The 23,146-nt window shown below is 41.6% G+C and overlaps 1 protein-coding gene across 1 annotated transcript; it reads right to left on the bottom strand.

Annotated features, from left to right (window-relative positions):
• Nucleotides 1–1,245: 1,245 nt before the first annotated feature.
• On the bottom strand, nucleotides 1,246–22,176 carry LOC138782954 (sulfate transporter-like). The gene is made up of 3 exons (XM_069956988.1): nucleotides 22,096–22,176; nucleotides 4,300–4,899; nucleotides 1,246–2,847 (listed from the first exon to the last, which is right to left on the bottom strand). Exons 1-3 carry the CDS (start codon nucleotides 22,174–22,176, stop codon nucleotides 1,246–1,248), a joined length of 2,283 nt encoding a protein of 760 aa, XP_069813089.1.
• Nucleotides 22,177–23,146: the final 970 nt, after the last annotated feature.

The following is a 23,146-nucleotide window of genomic DNA, read 5'->3' as shown; positions in this document are numbered from 1 at the left end:
ATAGACTGCAATTCTATAGAACTTCTGGCAATTCAGTATATCGCTCGCATTAGTGGCACAGAATGGAGTTGCTGAGATTTTAAACTAGGATTCTGCCATCAATGAGAAGTATACCATATAGGATTAGCCTCGATCAAATAAATCATACTACCAAATCATCAATGTATATAAATCCAATCTTTATTAACATACAATATATTAAGAAAGAACCCATAAAAATATGAAAACTAAGAGCACCTTAAGGCTATGTTTCCAAAATGTAAAAATAAGGGCAAATAACGGCCGATGTTATTAAGCAATAGCTGTTATTTGCCCTTATTTTTACACTGTGGTAACATAGCCTAAAACTGTTACACAGATGAAAGACACTGGGATAATTATACAACATAATTAGTTATAGCACCGCACTAGCATAATAAATGTAATTTCATAGCTCTGCACAAATATTTTTATAAATGCATTACAAAATTTTTTACCTGAACTTAACCTGATTTTATGTACTACACACCAATTATTTTTTTCAGCTGAAACTCATTTAAAATTATGTACTGTAGTAGTACACAGCAGGATGGGTAATTTGTATAAGTTAGGAAAAGATATGTAGGGTGCTAAAAAGTGAGGAACTAAAGTTGTCTCGGTAGGAACTGTACAGATGCAAGCCAAATGTAAAAAAGACAGGCCAAGTGAATTATTATATTCTAGGGAGATATAAACTGTGAAGTCACTGGATTTAACTATTGTGTACTGTAATTATTCATGATCTGTGAAGAGACTATGTATAACTGGTACACAACGCTATATGGTCACTATATTGGGTCATTATACTATATTGAGTCATTATGTGGTTGTAGTAATATTAATTATTCTGTGGTGGTAATGTTTCCTCCTGGGAGAATGGGAATTAACTATTATCTATGCATCAAAAATATATATATTTGTTTCCCTTTGGGAGGGGCATATGCCTTGCAATCAGATTGCTAAAGTGAGGCTTTTTGCAATGTCTTGGTGAAAGATTTAGTTGTTGCTTAATAATAAACAGCATCCTGTCCGGGTACTGAACTGTAATAAACTGAATAAAAGCAGAATAAAAAGCATAGTGCAGGTCTTTTTCTGTTTGGCTGTCTCACACTGGATTAAACATTTGCTTAAAATGAATATCTACAAAGATAAGTGACTGAGATCTCCATATATGTGATATTTAAAAGGATTTTGAGGGAATTTCTCCTCAATCTTTTAAAGTATTCCCTAATTTCTTAAGTCATCACTGATAGTTTGGGCTGGGTCAAAAGAGAAAGCATTATCCCTTAACTGAATTTCTTTTTGTTTTTCACGGAACTTTCTTTCGGCAAATGTGACAGCATCATGCACACTATGAAAAGCCAACAACTCTACATCACCACTTGTGTTGCTAAAATATCCCCCATCATGAAGGGAATGGCGCACTGATGGGTTGCAGTTTACAAGGAACACTTGAATGTCAATCTCTTCATAGTCTTTGCGAACCTCTTTGAGAATACCAAGGCCAACCGTGTCTATAAATTGCATGGCACCACAATCAATTATAAGTGAGTGAATATCAAGCTGGGGGACTGAAGTTTTAGAAGGTATCTGAGGTTTCTGTACCGTTTTAATCAAATTAAACCTGGCTATGAACCTATTGCTTGTTTCTCTTGCTGCTGCTTCCTCTTCCTTCTTGGCTTTCCTTTGCAAAGAAGCCACTAAAGATGGGTTAATACCAATCTTGCTGTATAGAGAGTCCCTGAAATAGTTTTTGTTGGCATAGTATAGAGAGGCATCAAAGCGGAAGATTTTAACATAAGGAATAGTGTTCACTTCCTTGTAAGTGAACTGATCCTCATATATCTCTGTCCCACTGACTTTACCCAATAAAGTTGCCCTAGGCCTCTGCGTACGAAGGATTACACAAAGCATAGAAAAGCAAACAGCCACCAGTAGCCCAATCTCTGTCGAAATTAAGGAAGATGCTAACATGCTGACCCACCAGACCAATGTGTCAATTTTACTTATCCGCCACATATTTGGAGTATCTAAAAACTTTCTTAAAGCTCCCCTAAGACTACAAATAGTGATGACGCCCAAAATGCAATTTTGTAATGAATAAAACAAAGGAGCGATAGCAAGCAGTACAAGCAACAAAACAGCAGAGCTGATTATGCCATTGAGCTGTGTATTTGAACCAGTAGATTCTCTTAGAAGACTTTTAGCAAGGGCGGCACAGCTGGAAAAACAGTAAAAGAAAGACGGAATTAGGTTGCACATACCAATGGCAATCATCTCCTGATTGGTCCGAATTGTGTAGCCATGTTTTTTGGCAAAGATTTCAGCGAGGGATACAGTCATGGCAAAACCAATTATTGCAATTGGAACCGCATCGGCAGCTATACTTGGAATTAGACTCCAGTCTGGCGCCTTGGGAGTCTTGAAACCAGTAGGAATGCTGCCACACACTGAGGACTTATATTTGGTATTAAAGTTAAAGTAATAGGAAACTAGTGTGGCCACAATAATGACAATCAATTCCACTGGAAAGGGGATTTTCATCTTACTCTTAAACCTATCATTAATTTCTTTGACAGGTACAATAGTGATTATTGCAATTATGCTAGTTACTAAGTCACATATATTGGTATTTTTTATATTTGAAAAGATGTCGACCCAAGTCATAACTAGAGCCCCTGCCCCATCACGACGAGGAATCTTTAAGCCGAGGAGATACTTCATTTGGGAGGTCAGAATAGTGAGGGATGACCCAGTAACAAAGCCACTCAGCAAGGGTTCTGACAAATACATGGAGATAAAGCCTAGCTGAAATATCCCCATTAGGATCTGCAATTGAAATAAAAAAATAGTTAAAAAAATATTTTTTATATTTTAATAATTCACTTTTTTTTACCATTTATCTTTATAGAGAATTTGTCAGCTCCAGTTTACAACCCCTTTCCCTTCCCCTCCCCCCATAGGTATTTTTAAAGGGAATCTGTCAGCTCCTGGGCGCTACCTGAGGTGCTGACAGTGTGCTGTAGCTGCTAGTCCCCCAGTGAGCGTGGTGCCTTTTTGGTAATTTTCTGTGCAGCGGGTTATGTACAATCTTATGTCTCCTACTGTACTAAAGAGTCACAGAGCAGTTGTTCGTGCCGCATCCTCCTCCCTCTTCATGAATAATCAATGCTGCCCGGCCTCCTGCTCGCTGAGCTGTCAGATTGTAGATCAGTCCTCTGTAGGCAGTTTATGTCTGAGAGAATGGCTTCTCCCAAGCTGTGGTCTAGGGATAACTCACCTGTCTAGAGACCTGCCAGCAGTTCATTCTCTGGTTCGAATCCCCTGATGGAAATTAAATATAAATAAATTAAATGTCTTTTTTTTCTTCTCATTATTGTATCATTTTTAAGGCTATGTTCACACACAGTATTTTGCTCAGTATTTTGGTCAGTATTTTGCAACCAAAACCAGAAGTAGATTGAAAACACAGAAAGGCTATGTTCTCACACTGTTGAAATTGAGCAGATGGCCGTCATTTAATGGCAAATATTGGATGTTGTTTTAAAATAACAGTAATTATTTGCTATCAAATGGCAGCCATCCACTCAATTTCAACAGTGTGAGAACATAGCCTTTCTGTGTTTTCAATCCACTTCTGGTTTTGGTTGCAAAATACTGACCAAAATACTGAGCAAAAATACTGTGTGTGAACATAGCCTTAAAAATGATACAATAATGAGAAGAAAAGAGTCATCTATTTAATTTCCATGAGGGGATTTGAACCAGAGATTGAACTGCTGGCAGGTCTCTAGACAGGTGAGTTACCCCTAGACCACAGCTCCAACACATTTGGGTGAAGAGATTCAATTATACCTGAGTGTTTCTTTCAGACATAAACTGCCTACAGACGACTGATCTGCAATCTGACAGCTGAGCGAGCAGGAGCATGGAGCACGGATTATTCATGAAGAGGGAGGAGGATGCATTCCAGAGTATGGCACGAACAACTGCTCTGTGACTCTTTAGTACAGTAGGAGACATAAAATTCCGCTGCACGGAAAATTACCAAAAAGGCCCCATGCTCACTGGGGGCTGCAAGCTACATCACACTGTCAGCATCTTAGGTAGGGTCCAGGAGCTGACATATTCCCTTTAAATGTAATTAGGCCGTGCTCCGGTCTATGCCACAATATATCACTGTGGAAAATGATAATGCATCATTAGGCCAGAGGCCATTTGGGGAGCAAAATGTTTGCCTTTGAAGTTTTTATTAGTTTTCTTGTTACAATGTCTACTCACCTGGTACACACCAACAATGAAAGTTAAAGATGTGGCCACTGTAATGGCATAGCAGCTTTTATCACATATAGTTCCATTGATAAGTGTTGAGTTTATTAACGTTGAGGTGGTCCCATCTGTAATGTAACCTGCAGCTTTTAGCTGCTTGTTCACAGACTCTCCTACCATCAAACATAGCACTCCGTATGTTCCAACACAATTATGGCGGGATGTTGCTGTCAAGAAATAGATTATGCAGCAGAAGAAGTTGGTGTATAATCCATAGATTGGGTCTTGGTTGGCCAAAAGAGAATAAGCAATTGACTGTGGAATAGTAACAATGCCTACAATGATGCCAGATGTGATGTCACCAGGTAGGTATTCCTTGATCTTATAACGTGGCAACCATTGGAGTACAGGGAAGAGTGTTAGAAAAAAATTAGCAATGAGTTTCGGGCCACTTTTACAGTATTCCCTGGTTTTCTCAGTGATTAGTTCTTTAGTGGAAAGTTCTGGTTGGACATGTTCTTCAAGCTTGACATGCATATATTGAAATGAATGTGAGTCTTGATTTTCATTTTGATCACCAAAGTCATTCCCAGAATCTTCAAGATCTTTAGACTATAATAACAAAACAAGTGGAAATATACCCATTAAAATGTGAAAATATTTTGATAATTTACAATGTATTTTGATTAGGGATGGTCCGAACAGAGTTCGGTTCGGGTTCATACGAACCCGAACTCTCGGTAATGATTCTCGTTGTCTGCCCGCTCCGTGCAGCGGGCGGATCCAGCGGGAGGACCGTCTGGAAAACTGGGATACAGCCATAGCCATAGGTTGTATCCCAGTTTTCCACGGAGCGGGCAGACAGCGGGATGTGATGCCGAGCGTTCGGGGGGTTCGGACCATCCCTAATTTTGATCATTTACAATTGTATAAATAATAACCGTTGTCTAAAAAAAAAGGCCAATTGGCATGGTAAGTAGTTTATATTGCCCACTTTTCATTCTAATAACCAATTCTCTTGGGTCACTCTTATTAAATCCACATAGTATGCCACCATAATATGCCATGGTGGAATCCTGCCATGCTGCAGTGTCTGAATGGGAGGGCGCGCCTCCGCTTCCTCCCCTTCCTGTTCAAAGAATTGACATGAGGCAGCGCTCCACTGCGAAATTCCGCCGTTTTTGCTCAGTGTGAACTGGGCCTATGTGTGGGATCCGAAGCTTCCCTGAGGGTCCCCAAACTCCAACCCTGCCTGGTGAGGTAGCTGCTGATTTGTCACATCCAGAAAAAGACTGGACAAATGTGGATATTAAATTCTTTACTAGACAACTCCTTCACACGTAATAAATATATTAGAGGGGTTATCCAGCGCTACAAAAACATGGTCACTTTTCCCGCTACTGTTGTCTCCAGTTCAGGTGCAGTTTGCAATTAAGCTCCATTTACTTCAATGGAACTTTCAAAACCCCACCCAAACTGGAGACAACAGTAGGGGGAAAGTGGCCATGTTTTTGTAGCACTGGATAACCCCTTTAACTGTCCTATTCATTAGTATCTGTCCACTAGTTGTCCTTGCATGGCAGAATGTATTCTTGTAACGTGATATTGCCTTTTGCCATTGCCTTATTCAAAAGGTAACAATGTCTAGTTATTTTTCAGTAAATGCTTAAAAGGCCATGAGATAAGATTCTATTGTGAAAAAATATAAGCAACCAAGTAATCTTGTCTGGCAAATCTTCTATATTCAAGGTTGTTTGCAAACTTTTGCACACAGTTTGAGGGCATGTTGTCATGTGCTTAGTATGTAGTTTATATAAATAAACTGTGTTTAAGATACTCATTAGTTAAATATCTGGATGGTACCAGTATTACCACAGTCTGTATAGTTCTACATGCCCTTTCACATGAGAGTTCATTCCAGATAACTGTCATTATTATTATTATTATTATTATTATTATTATTATTATTATTATTATTATAAGTCTGACGATTTATAAAATCAGGCAGCCGGCAGGGGCAGGGGGGAAATTGATTTCAAGTATGGACTTATCTCTCCTCCTGCCCAAGGTGAACAGTAGAGATGAGTGAACCGGTTCGCCCGGTATGGGATCTGGTTCGGATTTTTCCAAAAATCCAAGTCCGATCAGATTCGGATTTTTGAAAATCCGCTCCGATTTTTTTTCTTGCTTTCTAAAATGGCAGCCACCATTCTAGAAAGCAGGAAGTGTTCCGGGCGGGAGAAGCGCTTTCCCATGATGCCCAGAACACATCCAATCAGCAGGGATCTTGCACTAGAGCAGGGATCTTGCACAGGGATCTTGCACTGGTACGCCATGGTGGCGCAGGGGGAGTTCAGAGAGGGGTCCCGCCGGGACCCCGCTCTGAACGGCACCACTCCCGGATGCAGCCGGCAGTGCCTCTATTAGCTGACGCGGGTTCCGTTGCCGCGCCGGCTAATTAAGCACTTCAATGCAGCTGTCAAACCTGACAACTGCATTGAAGTGCTTTGTACTGCACGTCCCTGGTGTCTAGTGGGTCGGATCTCATCATGGGGGGGAAAATCCGGTCTTCTGGCCGGCACTCAGCGTCGCAATGACGCTGATCCTGGCTCGGCAATAGATTGCTGTGGCCTGCAGCAGGCCACAGCAATCTATCAACGAGTACAATAATCTTCGCTGTGTATATACACAGCATTGATCTCTATGAGAGATTAGTGCTGTGTATATACAAGTCCCCCAGGGGGACTTCTAGTTACAGTAAAAATAAAAGTAAAAAAGTGTTTTTATTAATAAAAAATCCCCTCCCCTAATAAAAGTCCAAATCACCCCCCTTTTTCCATTTTATAAATATAAATAAATAAACAAATAAACAAACATGTTTGTTACCGCCACGCGCGTAATCGCCCCAACTATTAAATTATCACATTCCTGATCTCGCACGGTAAAGGGCGTAAGTGCAAAAAAATTCCAAAGTGCAAAATTGCGCATTTTTGGTCGCATCAAATCCAGAAAAAATTTTATAAAAAGTGATCAAAAAGTCGCATATGCGCAATCAAGGTACCGATAGAAAGTAAACATCATGGCGCAAAAAATGACACCTCACACAGCCCCATAGACCAAAGGATAAAAGCGTTATAAGCATGGGAATAGAGCTATTTTAAGGAACGTAAAATTGTTAACAATGGTTTGAATTTTTTACAGGTCATGAGATAAAAGAAAAGTTATACATGTTATATATCGTTTTAATCGTAACGACCCTTTACCCCAGGGTTTATGGCGTAGAAACAATTACCCTCCAAATAAAATAAATGCAGTTTTTTTTCTCAATTTCACCACACATTAAATTTTTTTCTGGTTTCACAGTGTACTTTATGCAAAAATTCAGCCTGTCATTGCAAAGTACAAATAGTGGCGCAAAAAATAAGGGCTCATGTGGGTTTCTAGGTGAAAAAATGCAAGTGCTATGGCTTTTTAAACATAAAGTGGAAAAAGCAAAAGCGCAAAAACGAAAATTGGCATTGACCTTAAGGGGTTAAACTATGAAATCCGACGAAATCCGAAATTCGGTCGAACCGAACTTTCCGAAAAAATCCGGAAGTCCGGTCGGGACGAACTTTTGAAAAGTTCGCTCATCTCTAGTGAACGGTAAGACTGGCCTCAGGACCCATGCTGGGCTCCAGGATCTCTGGCGCTGACAAGTCACGACCGAGCTGATGGACTGGCCATTAAGCCAGTCAGTGACTGTGGCGGGATGCTGCTTCAGTCACTGAGTGGTCAGTATATCAGTTGGGTCAGACCTTTTCCTGAGGTCACGACTCACAACGAGGAAAATGCCTTCCTGCAGGGGGTCCCGAAGTCAGTCCCGTCACTCACCCCGGGCACAGGGAGGTAAGGCTGCACTTGTAATCAGTTTCCCCCTGCCAGCTGCTTGATTTTATAAATGGCTGAACTTCTCCTTTAAATTATGCTCATGAGCTGCATAGAGCACCCTGTGCAAACAGGTGTTATGTGGTGCACAGTGATGAATTTAACATTCAGAATCCAGAGATTAATTGTGCAGCCTGGTAGTACAATTCATAGTTTCATCTAAGTAAACTCTTTTGAACAGGCAGTGGGTCCAGGGTTGGCCTGTTTGCAGTAATATTTATATAGGGACTTTCTTTCCCTTAATTCTCTGATCACTCACTGCACCTAGTCCTTACTGCTTTCCATGACATAGTGCTGGTAAATGTGTACTCGGTTGAAAAGGTTGGCACTGTGCTGGGGGATGATTTACAGTACATTCCTATAGAAGGCAGGTGGAGGAAGAAGGAGTTTCTGATGTGCTGTCTTTGCAAGGATCTGTGTGACCAGAAATAAAATAAACAGCAGCAGCATAGCAATGAAGGGGTTGCACTAAGTACTGAACTACTGCGGCTGCTGCTGAGATTAGGGGGGAAATTGAACATAACAGTAAGCCTTCCCTCACGTTCTGTGTTTTGCCCCGGTCTGTTTGTTACAAGAGACAGAATTCCTCTAACAACAGAAAGTGAATAGCAGATTGCAGAAAGGAGTTGAGCAGTTTTCTGGGGGTAAGAAGTCATTTTGTAACTGGAATGTTTGCAGTGTTAGGAATCACATAGGCCATCAAATGGGGAAGGGAAGTGTTTTCAAACATTATTGACCATTGAACTTATGGTTAACTTATGGGGCATATTATTTATGAAAATATTATATATATTATCAAGGTGGCACATTCACTGTTGACCTTGTCAATTACTTTGCACACAGCCCTTGGCCCATGGTGCCCTCAAAGGAAATGTATCGCTTAGATTTTTTTAACATGTTCCTTCTTTCTAATCTTTTTCTGAGTTCTAAATTGTAATTTTTGTATTTCATTCTTTTGAACATTATTGTGGGGGCAGCCATCTTGCCTATGGTTGTGATATGCTTTACAGCAAGCCCTATAGACTTAGACATTATTGGGCAGAGCCTGCCCCATTAAGATTAATGAAAAACAGTAGTGAATATACTCTGTGACCTTGTTCTGAAACCCCCCCCCCATTACTGTTATTTAGCCTTAAGGAATCCATGGCTCGTGCTGGGGTCTGTTTTCCTCCTGATACCGTAATTCCGGTAAAAAGATCTTTTATTTGGGTGGTGCAGGTTTAAAATGGTGGGACCTAGAGCATCCTTGCCCTAGGCCTGCAAGGCCTCTCTCTTCTTACTGCCCAGCCTACCTTCCCTGGGGTGTAGTTAGAAGAAGAATGGGCAGCAATAAGAAAGAGTTTCAGGCCTAGGGCATAGATGCTCTAGGCCCCGCCTCTGCTCTGCCTTTTTGACCCAACTATGCGTGAATAAAAAAAATCTTTAAAAATATGTTGGATATAAACAATAGGTCATTTTCTGATGGCACATTAGCTTTAAAGGGAACCTGTCACCCCCCCGTGCCGGGGTGACAGCCTCCCGGCCCCCCCGTTAGAGCCCCCTATACTCACATGATCCCGCCGGGTCCCGCTTCTGGAGATGGTCGGGTCACGGAGATCTAAGTCGCTGCAGCCCGGCGCACGCGCTGAGAGATGAGTCCAACGCTCATAGAGAATGACGGAGCGCTGGACTCTCCTATCATTCTCTATGAGTGTTGGACTCATCTGAGGAGCGCGCGCGCCGGGCTTCGGGCGCCGATATCTCCGTGACCTGACCATCTCCAGACGCGGGACCCGGCGGGATCACGTGAGTATAGGGGGCTCTAACGGGAGGTCAGGAGCCTGTCACCCCGGCACCGGGGGTGACAGGTCCTCTTTAAGCAAAGCTGTTACATCCACAAATCTGCTTATGTGGATCAAGAATGTATATAGAGATCAGTATACAGAAATTATTTAAAACTGCATTGTTAAAGCATAATGATAACTGAAATAATAAAAATAATTATATAATTGTAACAATATTATAGTTCCATGTGAGATTAAAGATAAGGCCTCATTGAGACCTCATCTTTGCTCTGCATGATTGGTATACAGCAAAAGATACCAGCAAAAAGTTATCGACATACAGAACATAGTCTACTAGTGACAATATTCGGTTCATTTCCCAAGTGTAAAATGTATCTTTTAGGGACTTAAAAACCTAGGCCACCATAGTCCTATAATAATAATAATAATAATAATAATAAAAAGACATTTACACTTAGTATGGAAACTTTATGTAGTCACTAGTAAACTAAGTTCTGTCCAAAAGCACACCAAAGCCTAAGGTCCAAACATACCTTTCTGCCAGTTTCCTGAGGTATACATCCAGCATTAAGCAAAGAGGATGTGTGAATGGCGATGTATAAGTCACATTATCATGATAAATAATGCAGTATATATATATATATATATATATATATATATATATATATATATATGACACCAGATGACATATAGTATTCAGAAATTTTGGGATAGAAGTAAATTACAAATGTATATAACTTTCTAAAACCAGTTGATTTGAAAGAAAAAAGATTTTCGCTTTCCCACAATCTGACCCCCCCCCCCCCCAAACCACTTGTACCTTCAGATAGCTGCTTTTAATCCAAGATCTGTCCTGGGGTCCGTTCGGCAGGGGGTGCAGTTATTGTCATAAAAACAACTTTTAATCCTACAGCGCTGTGTCTAACGGTCGAGGCTTACATTTGTATATGCATTAGGCTGGCACAACCTCTCTGTCCTTCCTCCCCACCCTCCTCATTATTAGGAATGATCCAGGAACATTTACTGCTGTTTGAGCTTTGCACAGGTGTATTAACGATCCAGCCCATGTGTCGGGCTTCCACAGGTGGGGAATAGGAAGCAATCTGCCTGGAGTATTCCAAATAATGAGGAGGGTGGGGAGGAAGGACAGAGAGGTTGTGCCAGCCTAATGCATATACAAATGTAAGCCCCGGCCGTTAGACACAGCGCTGCCGGATTAAAAGTTGTGTTTATGACAATAACTGCATCACCTGCCGAACGGACCCCAGGACAGATCTTGGAATAAAAGCAGCTATCTGAAGGTACAAGTGGTTTGGGGGGGTCAGATTGTGGGTACAGAGTCGCTTTAAGAACAAGTTTCAGCATACAGAAGAACAAGGAGTCCTGGAAATGATGATGTTTGGAGCTATCTCCCTGACTAGTTTCTTCAAAAGCTGTGTACAAGTGTACCTAAAAAAAAAAGTAATGGGGTTGTGATGGGAAAAGGGTGGTCACATCAAACACTGATTTAACATCAATTGATAAAAATAAACCAATACTTCTATTTTTAAAGCATTCTAAATTTATAAAATTTTTCCAAATTTGCCTAAAACTTTAAAAAATCTGTGAAGTAATAGATCTAATACAGGAAATGGATATAATCCTCGAATCTGTTCCTGAACATCTGTCTGCTTCATTATATTGACCAACCTGCCCCATGATGGATGGATTCTGTCTAGTCCAGTCCAGAGGGTTGGTAAGACAAGCCTATGATCTCTTCTAACCCTCAGACACATTTATAGATCTGCAGCGTGTAGTTATTATGGAAGTAACCAATCAGCTGCTTTGCAGTACAAAAACAGAGAAACTGTAAATGCAGGTTTAGACCGTCTTTGTGGAAAGATTATTTTGCCAACAGTACATTTATGTTAAATCAGTCAAGATAACATTTTGTAGAAAGTGGAACAAGTGTCTACAAAACAAATGCAAATTGCTATCTTACAAGTCCCTAATGGACACTAGAAGAACTCTAAATAACTGCGCCAATCAGCTTGATGACATTTGCAAGGCTTTGTTTAAGATATTGTTTTGCACTATACAGGCTTCTTTTGACTTTATGACACACAATAACATGAACTCTCCCTGCTTCAAAGGAAATATAATTACCATTTTATTATAAGCAAACAGTTCTTTTTAGAAAGAAAATCAAGGTAAATTATAGAATAATAATGTTTATATTGAATTACTTTGCTCTCTACCTGAAAAGAAAAAAAAGGGGGGGGGGGGGGGAGTCTGATGACAAATCATATTTAGGCATGTTGCTGAGGTTTTAAGGAACACAACAAACTTGTGTACTTACCCATTTTGCTCCCCCGCTGCTACCAGTTTCCAAGCCTGCGTCTGGTATCTTTAAGACTGGTGAAGGAAATGCAGGTCTTAATAAAACCCCCTCCCACCAATGTGTATACAAATTTACCCCAAATTAATTACAATTAATATGCACATTAATGACCAGGAGCAGTGATTTCCTATGGACGTCAAACTCATCTCTTTTAATTTATACATTGAGCGCGCAGACCAGGACGGGTTAAGAATTGGGGGCTCTACTGGGGTGTAGGGCGGGCTCTGCCCTGGGTACTGGGGTGAAAGGTTCCCTTTCAATACTTGTTCTCTTTTGGCGCCATACATGTCCCCTAGTGGGTCGGGCCAAATACCATGTAATCATTAACAGCACAGAGATACAAGGTAATCACATTATATGCAATAGCTATTCATAAATAAGTAATAATAAAACAATAATATTAGGTAAAGAGTATAGGTAGAGATGAGGGAGAATTTTTTGTACAGTAAATAAAATATAAAAAATGTTTAAGTGTCTTTACCCATCCAGAGCTGACACATCTTCTATGGGACATCTTCTATATGCCTTGGTTTAACTTAGTATATGATGTAGGGCTCTGGATGCAAGGCCTGATCTGGTATCTGATTTCACTGTATTAGGACCTTAAAGAGAAATAGTTCTTTAATATTATCATTAAAATTTTCAGTGATTTCCTGTGTTTGACCTGGCTTATCTCACTTTACTTGACCTGTTCCATTTTCAACCTTTTGCTTTCTGATACTGATGTTGGAACTGACAACATTTATCGTCCTGTTGCCAACCTAGATCTATCCTGACTACATCTTTAGCCTAGCCCGCTGTCACCTGTGTACTGGTCAGCTGGTAACTGGTTTATTAAACCCGCTGGGTTGTGATAACGTCACGACTTGGGAGGAAAATGCCTATCCCTGCTAATGGACAGGCCGCTTGGCCAATCAGAGACTGGAGCGGTGTCCCGCTCCAGTCACTGACTGGCTGGGCGGCCAATCCATCAGCCAGGTCATGACATGGACACCCCGGAGATCCCGGAGCCTGCCAGGGGTCCCGTGGCCGCTCCCCTAAACTCACCGCTGGCACAGGAAGAGGTAAGTTTTTACTTGAAATCAATTTCCCCCCTGGTGGCTGCCAGCTTTTAGAAAACGCTGGACTTCTCCTTTAAAGACTATCCCGGGGACTGCAAACTGGTTAAGTCTCCATCTCCTTGAAGGGGTTGAGTAAAGAACAAAGGATGTCTTAGACCCTGCACTTCAGGTGAACATGAGTCAACCTATTTTTTTGGGATTGTTTACTCTTGTAACAAAACATTGACAATAAAGTTCCAAAAGTTCAACTTGGCTTCAAAATACATATGCATTATAGTTATCTACCTTCATCTGTTGTAATTGTGAGTTGTGATTGGTGTTGACTCCCAGGTCAACATATGCAGTGTCAGACTGGCCCACCAGCTTTAGAACCTGCACTAACACTAACTGACATGTCGTTTCTCAGTGGTTCTTCATTAGGGGGCCCCTAGGATAATTTCCTTTGGTGGGTCTTAGATACCCCGGTCCGACACTGAACATATGTGCCATGTTTCAGAGCCTTTATCCTTCACTGCTGTGAAAGCGTTTTAACAAAGGAACAAAAAACAAAAAAAAGTAAAAACTTACGTCAACTCATGGATGATTTAGGAGTTCAATGAGTTTATGTCGCATGTCGTATTTGCAAATATTAATGCCTATATATACCTACATTCCTTTTAATTCTTCTTAGAATTGCTTTGAAAACAATGAAATAAACAAAAATGTCTTTTCAGCTAGAATTCCTTACCATATTCTGAATTCTGCACTGTCATAGCTAAAACCATTGTACTTTAAAGCAAATGTACATCAGGTACATTCACTTTAAGTATTACCCATGGATAGAATGGTGCCGGTGCAGGGAAGCCGGTGCTGCAGTGCTTTTTTTAACCGCGGCTGGTTCCCGTGTACAGCGCCATTCTATTCATGAGTACTGAGCCGGGGGTGAACCACTGGAGGCGGCTCCGTTAGAATCAATAGAGCCCCGTCATAGAGAGGCCGGGGATTCCTCCCACTGGGGGCGGGCTGGCTCCAGTGCTTCCCTCCCAGCCCGTTACCCCTGATTAGAGTGGCGCCGTACACTGGAACCGGGCCATGGTTCAAAAAAAGGACAGCAGCACAGATTCCCTGCACCGGTGCTGTTTTATACATGGGTAATACTTAAAGTGAATGTACCTGATGGTACATTTGCTTTAAAGAGACTCTGTCACTAGCTTTATGCTAACCTATCTGTCGACAACATAATCTAATGACACCGATGCTGATCAGAACAATGTCTTGGCTGCGTGGTTCAGTGTAGCCTTCCTCTGACCATTTAATCACTGAAACTAAAAGGCCTAGGCTTCCCCCTAAAGAACAACTCCATAGCATTATTCCATATCCACCAATCTTAGTACAATGCAGTCAGGAAATTCAGAAAAGCTTACCATATATTCAGGCACTGCGGCAGGAATCTTCTCATTTCAGATGCTTAGTTTACCTAAAAAAAGCTTATTTATTAAAATAAATACAATTATTCTAGCAATAAAAAGGACAACGCATTTCGGGAATATAATTGCCTTCCTCCGATTCAATGGTATACAGTACACAGCATATGTAACTTTAAATACAGTACATGTTTTTTTGGCGCCAGACATGTCCCCTAGTGGGCGGAGGCCAAATACCATGTAAACATACAGAGATTCATGGTAAATAGTTCATGAATAGAGATGAGCGAGTAGTGAAATATTCAACGTTCGAGAATTCAAATCGAATAGGCACCGATATTCGACTATTCGAACGAGTATTCGATCCCATTATAGTCTAAGGGAAAAAAAATTGTGGCACTTGGAAATCAAAATTCGACCACTTGGAGGTCACCAAGTTCCCCATGAAACCTCCCTAAACGATGCCAACACCTCCAAATGACACTGGGACATTAGGGGGAGCATGCCTGGGTGCACCCAACACCCAAAATCGCAGTATAATGCCACTCTCTGCAGTTGCAAAGGAAAAATATTTGTGAACGCTTTACGAACATTTATGCAATTTTAACACATTTCGTTCGTATTTCTTGCGCAGTGTTACATACATGATTCCAATGTGCATCCGCAGAGCGTCATGTTATTCGCGCGTATCACGCGTAATGCTGTACGAACATTACTGGAACAGTATGTATGACGTGCCTTTTTCTGGGCTACTGGAACAATATGTATCACGTGCCTTTTACTGGGCTACTGAAACAGTACACACAGGGTACTGGAATGAATACACCTGCTGATGCTGCTGCTGTTATATACTCTATTTTTTAGCACTGAGAATTGCTTTTGATTCAGAGATTACTTTTTTGCTGGATATTAGCACTGAAAAGGACTTCTGGGTTCTGAATTAAAGCCTGCCTAACCAAAACGCTACTAAAACCTCTCCCTGCTGCAAGATCTCTCCCTGTCTAGGTTAAAAGCTCATCTGCGGTCAAGAGGCAGGAGCCCAGTATTTAAGATTCGAGGTCATGTGGTTCAGCTATCCAATGTGTGCGTACTCCCAGGGTCCCTCACAGCCTCCCTGCATGGTCGTTGGATTAAAAAAAGCGCCAAGTGTGATGATAATAATAATAATAATAATTATTATTATTATTATTATTATTATTTTTATTTATATAGCGCCAACAGATTCAGCAGCACTTTACAATTCTGGGGGTACATACATAGACAAAAAATAGACATTACAGAGAGATACATATAGTTATCCATACATGAGGAGTGAGGTCCCTGCTCTCATGCATGAGCTTACACACTATCAGGAGGGGGTGCGAGACAGAATGGCAGAGAGGCAAAGTGCTTCATTGTTCTTATGGTCCGGCCATCTTTATAAATAAGGCAGTGCAGGTAAGGGTGGGTGAACCTGTCACCAACCAATGCCTGCATGCACAGGTCTAGGTGCTTAAATGCTTTCTGTGTGTGTGTGTGTGTGTGGCGGAGGTAGGTGTGTGTGTGTTCGGTGGGGGGGGGGAGAGGTTGAGGGTAGCAGTCAAAATTAGGGAACCTGGTAAGCCTGCTTAAATAGATGAGTTTTGAGGGCACGTTTGAAACTTCGTGTATTGGAGGTGAGTCTGACAGTCTTGGGTAATGCATTCCATAGAACTGGTGCAGCTCGGGTGAAGTCCTTGAGATGGGAGGGAGAGGTGCGGATTAAGGTGGATGTTAGTCGTAAGTCATTAGAGGAGCGTAAGGCATGGGTAGTACGGTAGACAGAGATGAGGGAGGAGATATAGGGAGGTGCAGCACTGTGGAGAGCCTTGTGGGTGAGCAGGAGGACTTTGTATTGTATCCTTTGTTGATGGGAGGGCTTTCGAATGTTTCTCGCTTATTCGACTCACTACTCGATTGAATTCGAATCTTTCGAATACCGCAATATTCGATAGAATACCTACTTGATCGAATCGTATTCGCTCATCTCTATTCATAAATAAGTAAACAGTAATAATAAACATAATGTTTACAACAGAGTATAGGGAGAGATAAGTTTTAAAGTTTAAACTGCCAGTACGGATATGCATATCAAAGTGCTGCCAGTGTCCAGTTTCCCATTTACCAAGCAACATGTATGTAACTTTATTTCCTTTCTCTGATCTGGCATTTTTGCTAAAAATTATCTTTAATTTCCAGCGACAGTGTCACAGAGGCGGTACAGTAATACTGTTTGTGCCCACCCCTTTCTGATGGCTCCCTTGCTGCCAAATATATCCTATTCACTGACAGATAATGTAAGAGTATGTACAGGGAGATTCACTTCTGTTAGGATGAAGCAATATCCATCTGATGACCGATATTCTTTTCTTGTCCTTTACAAATACCTGGAACCAGTGAAATTATCTGACGATTTTCTCCATATTACTAGCTTTGAGTTCATTAACCCCTTCATGACCGAGCCCATTGATGCACGGTTGTCCGGGTCAAATTAATGCAATGTTCCTCCTCGCCTTCTAAGAGTCATAGCTCTTTTATTTTTCCACCTACAGGGCTGGTTGGGGTCCATTTTTTGTGCCATGATCTCTAGTTTTTTTTAAATATTGTATTGGTGTAAAAGAAAAGTTTTGATCGCTTTTTCAAAAAAAAATTCTGATATATAATTAAAAAAAAAATCAGCAATCCTGGTGTGTTTTTTTTTTTTTTTCATTTACGCTGTTTATCATGCGGGAGAAATAATGTTATATCCTAATAGATCTGACAATTCCGCACTCGATATATAATGTGGGAGATTTATCAAACATGGTCTAAAGTGAAACCGGCCCTTAGCAACCAATCAGATTCCACCTTTCATTCCTCACAGACTCTTTGGAAAATGAATGGTGGAATCTGATTGGTTTGCTAGGGGCAACTGAGCCAGTTTCACTTTACGCCATGTTTGATAAATCTCCTCAATATGTTTATTTATTAATTAAATAAGGAGGTATATTAAACTTTATTAGAGGGTTTATAAGGGTTTTTTTTAAATACTTTTAAAAACTTTTTTCACTTTAAAACATGCAATCATTAGATTGCATATACTGATCTATGCTATGCCTGAGAGCAGACTATATGCACAGATGGCCGATCCGACAGCACAGAGGTTAATGACAGGCAGCTGCGGGATCGCAGCTGCCTGTCATTATGCTGGGCCCCCAGGACACTGATGTGTGTGGGACCGCACACATCAAACCCCTCTCAAAGTCAGAAACGTACATATACGCTCCTGCTGCACGTGGTATGTGCAGTAGGAATGTACAGTATATATACCGATTGCTGACGTGAAGAGGTTAATGACGGGGTGATAATATACAGTACATGCAATTTTATTTATTTATTTTTTAGCTTTTTGACATGTTAAATAAAATCTCCTCATTATCCTATGCTAAGTATGTCAGAGGTTTCATAGGCAACTGCTTCAGCAACATTTTTGGATTGCCTCTGCTATGACAATTTGTTGTTTCCATTTTCTTTACCATCTTCCATCTGTATGATATACATCACAAAGACCAGATTTCTTCCTAAATTTACTCTGACATGACTAAGACAAATTGGTAAACCAACAGGTTCGCACTATGAAGCTGTGCTGTTCCATACTGTACACCACCATCCTGATGAGAAGTCAAAACCTGGAAGTTACAAACTGAGGTTAAACGTTGCAACGGCTGTCTAGCGTCTACCTTATCGCTCTGACGTGAGGGCATTCCAGTCTGTTCGAAGCTCCATACACTGAGGGGCACATTGCACATTGCTTTGTTAAGATTGCTTTGTTCTAGTAAGAATGATTACAGACAGGGCCGGCCTTTGGGGTGTCACTCCCGGCCAGCTGGGGGGGAGCTTCCGTAGACAGAGAGATGCACTGCACACCTGACTTAGATATAGAAGTTAGATGTGCTGCCTGTCTGCAGGGGCACCCCCCAGCTGGTCACCTCCTCTTATACCATAGTGGTTTGTTTGGGGCGCTCCTGTAGACAGACAGCACATTTAACAGCTATGAATAAGTTAGGTGCGTAGTGCAGCTGTCTGCCGTGGTGCCCCTGCTTGGCTGGGTAGTGGATAATGTGGCCGGCGTCTCTCTGATAATAGGGTCTCAGCCAGACTCTGTTATCAGAGAGGAGAGAAGAGGGAGAGTGGGGTCGTCCGGGAGAAGACCCTGGGGCCTCCACCAGATTCAACCCGGAAGCAGGTTCAGACCAATAGGAGAGAAGATGTGTGCAGACCATAACACTCTGAATTTCCTGGCCTCCTTATACAGGTGCATAAAAGAATGGAGAACATGGAGTATTCCAGTACATGCTGCACATTCTCCATTCATCTCCTGCATTCCTCCAGAGCTTCCTCCTTCCTCCACTGTCCGGTCAGAGAAAAGGGGAAGGGACTCACAGCACAGCAGCCTGATGTGGCCAAACAGCAGCTCGGCACCCTTCAGCCTCATGCTGCCTGTTCTGTGCGTTCCCTGTCTTCTTCTCTCGGTGCCCCCCTCATCTACTCTCAGTGGCCCCCTCATTTCCTTCCAGTGGCCCCCTCATCTCCTCTCAGTGGCCCCCTCCTCCCTATAGTGCTGCCTGTGTTGTGCCCCCCTCCTCCAGCTGCATTCCTGTCCCTGCTTCTTACCCCTCCACAGCAGCCCCATGTTGGATGGAGAAGATCTGACAGGTGAAGGGATTGCATGAGAGATCCAGAGGTCAGTGTATGTGTGTATATTATTTGTATAAATGTGTGTGATTCTGTATGTAAGTGGTGTGTGTGTGTGTGTGTGTGTTTGTGTGTGTATGTATGCTATTGTATGTTTTTTTTATGTGTAAGGAGTAGAAAGATATGTTTGGGTTTGGGCTAAAGTCACTTGTTATTTATCTGCTGCAAATTTTGCACCTGAAATGTCTGTGTGGTAAATGTGTCCCATATACAGGAGCAATGAAGGGGATGAGAAATCCCATCTATACACTCAAACACAGCGTGTCAATTTTCATCCGGGAAATACATTGGATTTATTGCTGATTTTCCCATTTAATTCCTAAGGATGTTAAAATATGCAATAAATCCTCTGTGCTGCACATTTTCCTGTAGAAACACTGCAGATCCACACTCCTTACAGCACGGGAATGGGGAAGAAGAAAGGTTACAGACATACCTTCTTCCTCGGAGCCCCGTGCCCAGTAGTGGGCTAGATGAATCTAACATGCTGATAGTTCCCCTTTAAAGGGAATATTGGTACACTGGGGGCGCTGGGTCCACTTTTAGTGCATAGAGCGACCTGCTGCACATGAAGAATCTGACTCAGTTTGCCGGAATCAGTCAGTGTTTTAAAAATAAAAATGGATGGTGTCAGTGATCTTCGCAATAAAACTGACCAGGTTCCTTAAGGGGTTAAAACACATTTGGACACACATGGAGATTAGATTACTACCAACACCATGCATTAAAATGTAATACATGGTGGGGGTTGTAATTGAATTGTCATGTGGGCCCAAATGTGTGAACAGGCCAATTGCCCTGCTCTGGTGGTCCAATATATAGAACACTAGTACATAATCTGTGACTAATATACCTGACTACAGACCGGGAAGTTGCTTTGTGCATAATGCATTACTTCCAGTTGTTAATTTTTCTAATGTAATTTACTTTTGAGTTCAGCACCAGAATATGTTTTTGATTGCTGAGTCTCCCTGCTGTGCATAACTAAGCAAAGGAGACAGAGCTCCTCTCTCCATCAATATTGCACTGGTCTCCAGTGTAATACCCAGCGCTTTGTAATTCTATGGCTTTGGGTCTCATGGCGGAGTTGGGTCTCCTCCCCTAATGCATAAGTGTGCTGGGGTGAATGAACGGCTACTTAGAAACATATTCCGGTGCCAAATTCTAAAATAAAGTTAAAGTGAATATTGTGCACAGTGCAGCATATAGCATATAGCCTGTATGCAGCATATGAATTATATATATGTGTATATATATATATATATATATATATATATATATATATATATATATATATTGTATATATAGCCTGTGTGCGGCACATGACATGTACCCTATGTGCTGGGCGTATATCAGTGGATTACTCTATGGAGATTACAGTGCTGTGTCAGGTCAGTAATGTAGTGCTCTGACCGTTTGGGAACTTATTGCAGTATAAATGTTCAATACATAATATTTGTCCAGCATATAGGCCGTTGTATGTCATGGGATGCCCACAGCTGTGTGTTTTAAGCTTACAGTACTGTGACATATACCATATCTGCTACAGATTTTACACAACCTTTAGGTGCTTTCTGCGATCTTTACTGCTTTAGAAATATTACAGGACTACAACCCCCAGGGTATGCTAGGGTTATAGTCCTGCAATATATCAGCTATCAGGGTATGCTAGGGGGTGTAGTCCTGTAAGATTTCAGCTATTAGGCTATGCTGAGGGTTCTAGTCCTGTAATATTTTAGCTATCAGGCTATGCTCGGGGTTGTAGTCCTGTAATACTTCAGCTATCAGGCTATTCTGGGGGTTGTAGTTCTGTAATATTTCAGCTGATAGGTAATATAGAATAGGACAATTTTAACCACAATTATTTAGAAAATGTAAACTTTTATTTTATTTTATTATGTTAAAACTAAAGGTCATTATAGTTGTGTGTATGGCTGGGGGATAGTTTGTATGAATGGGGGTAGTTGTTTGTATGGCTGGGGCAGTAGTTTTTTGTATGGCTGGGGGGTAGTTGCGTGTATTGCTGGGAGGGTAGCTGTGTGTATGGCTTGAGGGGAAAGTTGTAGTTGCATGAATGGGTGGGGGGGGGTTTAGTTGTGTGTATGGCAGAGGGGTCGGGTGATGGGTGTTAGATGTCGTCTGGAGGGGTGGGAGGCTGAAGGAGCTTTATGTTACCTTACGGGGGGGGGGGGTTCATACTCACCTATCAGGAAAACATAGACTTATTCTAGTTTTGTATGAAGTGCTTACACATCATCTATGGGACACCTTGGCTTACCTAAGTATATGATGTAGGGCTCTGGGTGCAAACATATGGGCCATGTTTCAGAGCCTTCATCCTTCATTGCTGTGCAAACAGTTTTAACAAAGGAAGACGGTTATCTAAAAGTATGTTTGCAAACTGGTTGAAAAAACTTAACTCAACTTATGGATGATTTAGCAGTTCAGTGAGTTTATTTCCTGTGTCGTATTTGCAAATATTGATGCCTATATATACTTACATTCCATTTAATTCTTCTTAGAATTGCTTTGAAAACAAACTTTTCAGCTAAAATTCCTTTACCATATTCTGGATTGTGCATTGTCATAGCTAAAACCGTTGTACCATACAGTGTAAGGCTATGTTCACACGACGTAAGTTTCCGGCCGTAGCGCGTTCCGTGAATAAGCGGCCGGACACTTACGTAGTTTGCGTATAATGGAAAGTATACGAAGTACGGCTGCACAGTTCACACTACGTACGAACTTACACCCGGATCGTACGCGCCGGCGTAAAAAATGAACCAGACCATTGTTTGCGGACGAAAATGCCGTAACTTACGCCCGTAGCTTTACATGCAGTCCCGTACGTAGCGGTGATTTCTTCATTTTTGCAGCTTTTTGTGCCGATCCAAAAGGTTCTGTGGGGTGTCCGGGGCAAGGCGAAGATTTCCAAGTATAAGACCGCTGTCAGATCGCTATGTAGGGCGCTCGGGAAGCGTAAGTAGACTTCGGGCGTAAGTTCGCGCTCCGTACGTAGCCGGCCGCAAGTAGCGTAAATCCCCGGCCGGAGTTTACCGCGTACATGTCCGGCTGCGAAAATATGCGGCCAGACATATACGCAGTGTGAACATAGCCTAAATCACTATCACTATCTCTATCTGTGGGCAACATAAACTAATGACCCAGAATCTGATCAGAACAATGTCTTAGAACATGATGGCATTGAGCTCAGAAAATTTGTTTTTCCTTTTATGTACATGTGCTCAGTAGTCCTTCATATTCAAGAGGACCCACTCCTGTTGCCCGCTAGCTACTGATTGGTAGCCATTTGGTGAGCTTATAGTGAGTTTAGAAAGACAGCTGTCACTGGGCCTGAGTACATGAAATGAAGGACTATATCTTCAGTAATATATTTCTGATCAGCATCTCTGACACAAATGAATGCCGCTCTCAAATAGTGTCACCAAAAACTAGTGACAGATTATCTTAAAAATGTATATCATAGGTTGAAGTTGCCAATGTTTACCGTGGTATGCTTTCAATGAGGCCATTGCGTTTAATGGACAAATG

This window comes from Dendropsophus ebraccatus, chromosome 1 (assembly GCF_027789765.1).
Source record: "Dendropsophus ebraccatus isolate aDenEbr1 chromosome 1, aDenEbr1.pat, whole genome shotgun sequence".
Taxonomy (NCBI): Eukaryota; Metazoa; Chordata; class Amphibia; order Anura; family Hylidae; genus Dendropsophus; species Dendropsophus ebraccatus.
The sequence above is the reverse complement of the archived record's forward strand: the minus strand, read 5'-3'. Positions and strand labels throughout refer to the sequence as shown.

What these genes read in the sequence shown, in the direction of transcription:
- LOC138782954 (XM_069956988.1), bottom strand. Translation starts at nt 22,176, where the DNA reads ATGCACAATCCAGAATATGGTAAAGGAATTTTAGCTGAAAAGTTTGTT. An exon ending in TAAGAAGAATTAAATGGAAT is followed by an intron (nt 4,900 to 22,095) that starts GTAAGTATATAT and finishes TTGTTATTATAG; the next exon opens with TCTAAAGATCTTGAAGATTC. An exon ending in TCATTGTTGGTGTGTACCAG is followed by an intron (nt 2,848 to 4,299) that starts GTGAGTAGACAT and finishes TTTCAATTGCAG; the next exon opens with ATCCTAATGGGGATATTTCA.